Here is a 9583-nt window from a genome sequence, read left to right on the forward strand (position 1 = left end):
AGGTGAGAGGGAGAGGAGAGAGAAGAAAGAAGGAGAGGAGAGAGGGAAAGAGGAAAGAAAGGAGGGAAGGAGGAGAGGAAAGGAGAGATAGGTGGGCAGGGCGGGAGGCCTTCTTAGCCTGCCCTCATCCAGGGTGCTGTTCTCAGCTGCCAACATGCCCCGCAGAGCTGGTTTTCTAACTTGAGAAGACTGTGCAGCAGAGGGAGAGGAGAAGTGTCAGTTGGGGGTGTGGTGAAGGAGGATGAAGGGGCCTGGCAGGAGGAGGGAGACAAGGAACCGGGCCAGAGAGGAATAAAGGCAGCTTGGCCTGGACCCCCATACCAGAGGGGAGAAAGGGGGAGGCCCCAGGGTGGGGAGGAGGCCAGAGTTGGCCTTTTGGAACTGGGGGCTGTCTGGCCTGGTGATCCCTGGGACGTCTCCTCATGCTCACCAGCCGTGGGAACCTCCAGGAAGGTAGTGGGGGCACGTAAGGCACCATGTTCTAGAGGGCTCTGAGGTCTGGAGGACTGTGCATGCCGTGAGGCCAGGCACAGACTGCCCTCACTCAGGCATGTGGTCGCTTCCGGCTCGGGGTGGTGGAGAGCTGGGTTCTCTGTCTCCTGGGCTGGGCTGGCTCCCAGGCTCTCCTGAATGCCCTTCTCTCTCCCCTGGTCTGCCGCGGGTTATTTGATGCTCCTAAGGTTTGGTCATTCTCGTAAGAGTCTCTCTGACTGCCCAGGGCAGGCTCTGTTGGCTGGGGGCCTGCAGCCCAGACTGGGGGGCTGTGTGGGTGTGTACCTACCGGGGCCCTCATGGACACTCCTTGTTGTAGTGAATCCCGGTGGCAGGTGGGCCATCCCGGTCCCATCTTTGGCTTCCAACGGGTGGGACAGGCCCCCTTCCATGTCACCCAGTGCCCCAGGGCAGCTGAGCCCATGGGGCTGTGCTACCTGGGGAGCCTTTCTCTGTTGCCTCTGTTAAATTTGCCTGCCTCTCCAGCCACCATCCTGAGTCTTTCCCTTCCCGAAACCTCAAAGTCAGGCCCTCGGGTGACCTCTGTGCGGAAGGAGGGCCGGGCCTTGGGCGGCTGGGACTGAGGCTGAACGGAGGGGGCAGCTGCAGAGGCTTGGGCTTGAAAGCTGACTGACAGCTAGAGCTGGCCGGCCTAGGGGCTCAGTGGGGTCCCTCTCCCCAAACACGGCCTGCTCCTGAGGGCCCTTCCCAAGGCCCCTGAGGATGCTGGGGATGGGAGATGCTGTGTCCTGAGCTAGAGGGGAGCTGGGAGCTGGATGGACTCACGTATGGGTGCATGTGGGTGGTGTCTGTGTCCCTCGTCTGCCTGCCTGCGCCCACCTCTCCCCTGCGTCCTGCAGGCTGTGGAGCTGCGGCATCACTGCCACGGGCTGCCAGGACCTCTCCGCCGCCCTCCTCAGCAACAAGACACTGACTCACCTGGATCTGGGGGAGAATGAGCTTGGAGACGAAGGCATGAAGCTGCTGTGTGTGGCCTTGGGGCATCCGCAGTGCAGCCTGCAGGCCCTGGAGTAAGTTATTTAACACCTTCTGTGTGTGGAACCTGTGGGCAGCTCTGGGTGCCCTGTGACAAGAACGGTGACCACAGGCCTGGCGCCCTCTGGGGAGGTGGGGCAGGCACCATGCTAGGTGCTCCGGGGCCACCCTGCCGGGCTCGCTCCGGTTCCCTGATGCCTACCTTCCCGGGCCTCTCCCGCAGCGTCCTGGTCTGCTTCCTCACCGAGGCCTGCTGTCGGCACCTCTCGGACGCGCTTGTCCTCAATCGCAGACTGCGGAGCCTGAACTTGGGCCACAACGCCCTCAAAGACGAGGGGGTCAAACTGCTGTGCGAGGCCCTGAGACACCCCGACTGCCAGCTTCAGAGGCTTGGGTGGGTGCGGCATGCCCAGAGGGCCCCGGCGACTCTCCCGACATCCCCACGCAGGCCTTTCTTCTGGAAATTACGATAGGTAGAATTGGCATCTCAGAACTTAGGGGGAGCTGAAGGGGAAGGAGGAAAAGCAGGTATTCTCCAGCCATGTCCTTGGCCCTCTGTAAGGAGGGGAGGAAGGTCAAAGGGGACTCCAGGGTCACCAGGCTGGGAAGGGGGCAGCTGGAGAAGTGATGGGAGCCCTGCCCAGAGCAGTGCCGAGGTCAGTGTCAGCCACGTTGAAGTCGGGGTGCCCTGGACACAGCTGGATGGAGCCGTCCCGCAGGCGGGTAGACAGATGAGTCTAGACCAAGCTCTAGAGAGAGGTCAGAGGCACGAGGTCTGTGTTTGGGAGGAGAGGGGACAGTTGAAGTTGCAAGAGTGGAAAGGCCTAGAGAGAGGAAGGCCTGGGATGGGGTGAGGGGGGGACAGGGAGCAGTGGAGGAGGCTGTTCCAGGAGGGTGGGGGCCAAGACAAGCCTCATGACCTTGCAGGGGGAGGGGGAGGAGTGTGTCCCAGCCCAGACACAGGTGGGGCTGGCCTCCATGCCCCTGGCTTCCCGTCGCCCCCCACCTCTCTGGGCCGGGCCGTTTTCACGACCCTGCTTGTCTCCCTCTGGTAGGCTGGAGAGATGCCAGCTCAGTGCCGTTTGCTGTCAGGATCTCTCCTCTGTTCTCGTCTGCAATCGGAGGCTGAGGAGCCTCGACCTAGCCCAGAACGCCTTGTGGGACGAGGGCGTGAAGCTGCTGTGTGAGGCCTTAGAGCAGCCTGAGTGCAGCCTGCAGATCCTGGCGTAAGTGCCCTCTGGGATGCGGTGCTCTGGGCGGCCCGTGCACCAGCCTGCCCCAATCCCGGGGGGCACAGGGCTCTCTAGGAACATCCTTCTTCAAGCCCCGGGCTCTGGGGGGCCGGCCCAGCAGGTCACAGTGAGCGGAAGGGCCCAGCCCGCTCAGGCCGTGGCTTGTGGGGTTGGTGCACTTGCCCATGACTGTGGCCACGGCTGTGGAGAAATGAAGCGCGTACTTTTGGAGGGGGCCATAGTCACGCCCACTGCCAGCCTCCAAGAGCGGAGTGTGGTCACTGCTGTGGAGGCGCCTTGTGTGAGGAGAGGGGGTCTTGTCACCCTTGGAGAGCCACGAAAGCACTCAGGGTATCGGGCTGGTGAGGCTGAGCTCTGTGGAAAGCCCCGTGGCGAGTGAACGCGTGCATTCTAACGCTCTAATGTGCACTTGACAAGATACAGAAATAAGAATTGCATCCTTGTCCTTCAGGGCTGTCCCACAGAGGCTTCGTTCCCATTTGGCCTTGACCTCTGAGCCTAGGTCTGGGACCTGTGCCCTCTCCTGGGCCAGCTCCATCTGACATGTGCCTGAGAGGGCCACACACCCCCCTTCCGCAGAAGGAAACTGAGGCCCTGATTGAGGAAGGGACTTCCCCAAGACCATGTAGCAAGTTACATAGTAGGACTGACCCCACAGGAAAACCTGGGGCGAGACAGCCAAGGCCCAAGTGAGTGGGAGGCATGACCGGGGAGGCAGGGGCTTCAGGGGTGAGGGCTTGGAGCGTGGGCCTTAGGAGAGGCCCTTCCATGCTATGGGCGGCACCTCACACCTAGGAGGGGCTTAATGAATGCCCATCACCCCACCCCCTCCAAGATGCTGACAAACCTTTGCTCCTTCCCCAGGCTGTGGAGGGAGGCGTTCAGCGAGGATGCCCAGAGAATGCTGAAGGCAGCCCAGGAGAGCAAACCACACCTGATCATCACCGGCGACTGGTACAGTTACGAACCTGAGGAATATGGTTTTTCCTGGTGGCTGGAGACGTGACCTGCTGCCCTCCCCTGTCCTCTCCCCTGCTCCCCCTTCTTCAGTCTGTCGCAAGGTCCTGTGGGACCAGAGGGGCGATGGTGCGTGTCCCCGGGTGTGGGAGTCGTGGACCGGTGCCTGTGGGTGTCACAGGCCACCCGTGCACCCTGCGAGCTCCCCGGTCCTCCATGCTCCTTCAGCCACCAGTGGCCACGCAGTGCCCACGTCCCTCTTCCTCTAGATGCCTTCGTGGATGAATCAAATACAGACTGATTCTTTTCTCTGCATTCTGTTTGCTTGTGTTTCTAGTATTTAGAGCTGGAGGGGACAGGAGATGATCTGGTCCAGCCCACTCTGTTGACAGGCCACACCCACAGAGGTTGGTCAGTCAGTTAAGTGCCTACTGTGTGCAAGGCCTGGGCCTGGCTGACCACTGTGGACGAGTAGCCACAGGTTGGGTGACATCAGAGCCAGCCCTGGAGCTCAGCTCCTGGCATGCCCAGCCGAGGACCCTCTCTGTTTTGCCACATGGTTCCCTTCAGTTGGAAAACTTTCAGGGAGTAATTGGAAGGAAGTCCATGAGCTGCTGCTGGGTCATTGGTTCGTGATGGGTGACTTGAGGATACTCGACCCTCTGGCCCTCAGTTTCCCCATTTGGAAAATACCCCTACCTGCCAAGGGGCTTGGGGAGAGAGAAGTACAGGACAGGAGGGGAGAGGAGAGTCAAAGGGGGCACCCTGTGTGGTATCCATGTGGGGCCAGTCCTCCAGCAGGCCTTTAATGCCCCTTCTCCATATTGAAAGGCACCATGTCACATTCTGGGGCTACCGAGACAGCTCCTGCCCTTTAGAAGTGCATGGTCCAATGAGGAGAGCGACATGTGGACCAGTAGTCAGTGAAGAATTGTCCTCTACCCTGTGGCCAGCACCCCAAGCTCTGGCCTTCCCCTGGCAGGGCTCGTTTTGGGGGACTCACGCAGTCACCCTCTCCTTAGCTCATGTTATTGCCACAAGGTGACTCCCCAGAATTGCCTCTGGGAAATTTTAGGATACAGTTAAAAGAGCTTGTGTCTTGTTTTTCTCAAATGTGGATAAAAGGGTCTTGGCTCCCATACAAGTACCCATGGTAAAAAGGTGTATGCTGGTGCAGGACAGACTATAGTTCATCTATAGAAGATTCAGGGACTCATTAGGAGCCTCTAAACAGAATGATTCTCCCCTCGAGTGAGGGCTGTACTTCAGGGTCAGCAGCGCCCTGTATTTTGGGTCCTTCCTCAGGGGGGAAATGAGAAGGCCAACCAGCCCATTTTTGTCCCAGAGATCCTTAGGGGTGCCTGGCCTTCTTGTTTTTCCCCACGTGTGTGACTTTGTTCTTAAGGGAGCCCTATTTGGAGGGGCTTGATGGGGAGCCTGGTGAGTCCCCCTTTCATCCCAGAGACACATACCATATCCAGCCTGACGACACTCCCCTAAATGGCTGGATTCTCTGCAGAGGGTAAGTGACTTTGAGACTGCATAGGCAGGCATCAGTACCTGGGCTGTCCAGATAACTCATTGGAGGGCCTTTTGATCCCCCGTGGCGTGGCTTTCGCCCTCTGGCTTCCACGATTGTGTCTTCTCTCCTAAGAGGTGGTCACTACTCTTTCTGGAAGATGGGATCATGCCTTTGTCCAGGAGGCAGGTTCTGGAACGTTAGCACTTGGACTGAGTGGTTCCCTTTCTGTAGCTGTCATCTTTTGAGCTTCCCACAGCCACGCAGCTGGGTCCAGGACCTCTCCTCCCCAAAGAACCCAAGTCTGTTTTTAGCTCTGCTATTCAGACGATCTCAGAGGAGTAAGAAAGACTCAAGTCTGGGATGGACCTTTTGTACACCAGCACAAAGAGGTAGCTGCTTACCCCACAGATGAAGCCAGTGACCATCCCAATTCAGTAAGAGAGTGGCCTGGGAATCCACCCCATTAAAGAGAGCTGTTACTGAGTATACAGCCCTCTCTGTGGGGTTGTCAGTGGGTATGTGTGCCCATCCTTCATTGGAAAGGCACCACCTGAGCCAAACCAAAACTCCTCAGCCTCCCCCCACCATGTACCCAGTTGGGGGTTTACATGAGGAAGGGCTTTGTGGGGTGGGAAAGGTGACCATACTCATGTCTACTTTTTCCCATCATTTGGGAGCAAATGGTCTGTGGGTGGATAAATTAAATCAGTGACCATGCCAGTGAAATGAATGTGCCGTCCATCTGTCAAGTGTTATATTAACATTCTGGGTTTTTTTCAGTTACATGTAAGAACAGTTTTTAGCATTCATTTAAAAAATTTTTAGTCTGAATACTGAAGCATATTATTTTCACTTAAATATTTTTTGGTGTTTTTTTTAATTTTGGTCTGGTTCTTCTTTCACAATTTGACTGAATGGAAATATGTTTTACATCATTGCACATATATATATAACCTTTATCAAATTGCTTACCATGTTAGGGAGGAGGGAGGGGGCAGAAAATTTGGAACTCAGAATTTTTTTAAAATGAATGTTAAAAATTTTCTTTACATGTAGTTGGAAAAAATAAAATACTACTAAGAATTTTTTTAGTTCCAAATTCTCTCTCTCCCTGCCCTTCCCCCTCCTTGAGAAGGCAAGCAATTTGATATAGATTATACACGTGCAGCCATATTAGCCATATTATGGACAAAAAACTGTAAATAAAAACTAAGAAAAATAAAGCTGTTTGTTTGGTTTTAAGGATGCTTCAGTTTGCCCTCGGAGTTCACCAGGTCTCTCTTAATAGCATTTTTCATCATGAGTCCTTTGGAATTGTCTTGGATCTTTGTATTGATAAGACCAGCCAAGCCATTTGCAGGTGATTATTACCATACAGGGTTCCTTCTGCTCCTTCTGCTCCTTCTGCTCACTTGTTCTTTAGCTGTTTCAGTCGTGTCCACCTCTCCCTGACTCCATTTTGGGGTTTTATTGATGAATATACTGGAGCAGTTTGCCATTTCCTTCTCCAGATCATTTTACAGATGAGGAAATGGAGGCAAAGCGGGTGAAGGGACTTACCCAGGGTCACACAGCTAGGAAGTGTCCGAGGCTAGGTTTGAACTCAGAAAGCGGAATCTTGATTCTAGTCCAGTGCTGTTTCCACTTCCTCACCTAGCTGCCCCTTCACTCGGTTCTGCTGAAACCACCCCCCTCATCATTGCTTAAAGCGCAATCACATGCTACAACTTGGCCAGCCGTTCCCCCATTGATAGGCATCCCCTCCTCTATTTCCAATTCTTTGCCACCCCAAAAAGAGCTGCTATATTTTGTGCAAATGGGCCCTTTTCCTTTGATCTCTGTGGGATACAGGCCTAGTAGGGGTATTGCCGGATCTAAGGGTATGCACAGTTTGATGGCCCTTTGGGCAGAGTTCCAAACTACTCTTCAGAATGGCTGGACCAGTTCCCATCCAGGGTACCAGACACTGTGCTCAGGTGATGGAGTAGAAGTCCCCCCAAATTAAACTCCATGTGCTTAATATTTATTTTGAAAAATCATATAATGAAAATCCATTTTCTCTTCTTCCCAACCCCCACTCCCACCCCATTCAAGAGAGAAAAACAAAAGCCTTGTACCAAAGGTGTAGTCAAGCAAGACGGATTCTGGCAAAGCTGGCCACTTGCAAAAGTCTGCCTCTGTCAGAAGGAGGGATGGTCAGGGTCCTTGTCTTCTGAAGCTGTTTGTCTCTGCAGCATCGTGGTCATAGAAGTCACTCTCTCCATGCCTGCACCAGGATGCATTCAGCCCTTCTCCAGCTGGGGCACGCTCTGGCCTTCCCACTCTTGGCCCACTACAAAAGCAGCTGTTATATATAAACATTTCTGTGCACAGCATCCTCTTCCTTTCTTTGATCTCTTTAGGGTTGGGGGGGAGACAACAAACACTTATGTATAGGCCCTACTATGTGCCGGGCACTCTGCTAAGTGCATTTACAAGTACTTGATCCTCACAACTTCTACTGTTTATGAGACCAATTTTATATATGAAGAAACTGAACAGACTGAGGTGAAGCAATGACTTGCTCAAGGTCGCTTGGCTAGTAAGTGCCTGAGGCCGGGTCTGTCCAACACCACTAGCTGCTTGTAGCATAGGCCTAGCAGGGGCGGTGCGGGGTCAAAGGGCATGCACAGTTTAAAGACTTTGGGCATAGAAACTCTGCTCAGGGACCTAAATTCAGGACGTGCATAAGTATATCCAGTGGATGCGACAGGAGCCTGTCCAGAGCAGCAGGCGGGCCCGGGCTCCCGTCTGGGGGCTCTGCCAGGGCGCAGGGAGGTACCCACAGCTGTCTGAGCCGCGTCTGAACCCAGCAAGGCGAGCCCCGGGCCGGCACCGAGGTGTGGAGCGGTACAGATCGGGAGACTGAAGACCAAGGGGCCAAGAGGCCTTAGATGGCCACGCGGGGCGGCCGTGGGAGCCGAGCGGGTCAGGTACTCTGACTGCAGAGATGAGGAGGGGGAGGGGAGAGCAGGAGAAGGAAGATTAGGAAGAAGAAGGAGGGGAGGAGGGAGAGGAGGGGGAGAGGGGAAGGGGAGGAGGAGGAGGAGGAGGAGGAGGGGGCAGTGAAGCTGCAGTTTCTGTTCAGGCCCCACGGAGCCCCGGCTACATGCATGCTGCCTGGCCAGGCCTCAACCCCCGCCTCCGTCAGCGACTGACGGAGCGGCCTGATGATTGGATGGTCACTCAGCCCCGCCCCCAGAAGCAGGCCAATGAGCGCGTGGTTGGGGAGGGGCGCGGCGAGAAGCTAGCCAACGCCGTACTTTGCGAACGCGCGCCCCTTCCACCCTCCCCCTCGCCCTGAATGAGATGAGGCGTGAGTGTGGGGAGAGGGGGAATTAAAACAAGGACGTATCAAGCACTTTACAAATGCCATCTTGTTTGATCCTCACAACTCTGGGAGAGATAATTACCCCTGTTTCATAGTTGGGGAAATGACCGAGATTAAATTGATTTTTCCAGGGTCTTTCCGACTCCAGGTCCTCAGGATCACCAAGGCCAGTTGGCTTAACTTCCCTGAGCCTCATCTGTCAAATGGGAATTATCACAGTACCAATTGTAAAGATTGAATGAATGGCAAAGCACTTTTCAGCCTTGAAGGCTCTTATAAATCAGAACTGCTTTTCTCTCATTTTTACATTTCGTTTTTTGCAGGACAGCTAAGGCTGGAGGTGAGGGAACATCATAGAATTTGCCTGGAATTTTAAAAAGCTGTGCGAAAAGTAGTTCGTTCTGTTCTTGTGGAATACATAGGGACAGGCAAGCTAGACAACGATGCAATGAAGAGGATTTAAACTGGTTGGACAGAGGGACTCAAAAAGAGGTTGTTAATGGCTCCATGTTAATGTGTCAGGAAATCTCTGGTGGAGAGCCTCAGGGATCTGTCCTTAGTTAGGTGCTGTTGCTTTTTTGTTTTTTAATCAATGACTTGGAGCCCTTCAGTCAGAAACTGGATTGGCCAATTGCCAGATAAAATTATCACTGGGATTCCTTTCTGAGTATTATTAGGCTAGCTGTCTGATGACAGCCCCCTTCCAACTATTAGATTCTGTAATTTATATTAGAGGACATTATATTTGGTCCTCAAAGGAAGCCCCTGGAGTTTATTGAGTAGGGGGTGGGGTGACATAGAATCTTTAGGAATATCCATTTGGTGGATGAATAGAGAATGGAGTGGAGTGGGGTGACACTTGAGGCAGGCAAGCCCCTCCCCCAGCAGCTATTGCCATAGTCCAGGCATGGAGTGATAAGGGCCTTTGGGGGGTGGTGGTGGCTGTGTCAGAGAAGAGAAGGGGGCATATTGGGGAAATGCTGCAGAGCTGAA

At 54.4% G+C, this 9583-nt stretch overlaps 1 protein-coding gene across 2 annotated transcripts in view; it reads left to right on the top strand.

The window, feature by feature from the left end:
• Positions 1–6462, top strand: part of LOC138168266 (NACHT, LRR and PYD domains-containing protein 14-like) — a 21877-nt gene extending 15415 nt beyond the window's left edge. Inside the window, exons 8-11 of one of the 2 annotated variants that reach the window (XM_069097320.1) lie at positions 1353–1523; positions 1712–1882; positions 2544–2714; positions 3606–6462. In XM_069097320.1, coding sequence (XP_068953421.1) covers positions 1353–1523; positions 1712–1882; positions 2544–2714; positions 3606–3747 — 655 coding nt within the window. In that variant the 3' untranslated portion in view covers positions 3748–6462. Of the gene's footprint in view, positions 1–1352; positions 1524–1711; positions 1962–2543; positions 2715–3605 lie in introns of those variants that run through there. The other variant, XM_069097321.1, reaches the window with a different exon arrangement.
• The last annotated feature ends 3121 nt before the right edge of the window (positions 6463–9583 follow it).

Source organism: Petaurus breviceps, unplaced genomic scaffold (assembly GCF_028583685.1).
Source record: "Petaurus breviceps papuanus isolate PSGF00001 unplaced genomic scaffold, PetGlider_PUasm1.0 355, whole genome shotgun sequence".
Taxonomy (NCBI): Eukaryota; Metazoa; Chordata; class Mammalia; order Diprotodontia; family Petauridae; genus Petaurus; species Petaurus breviceps.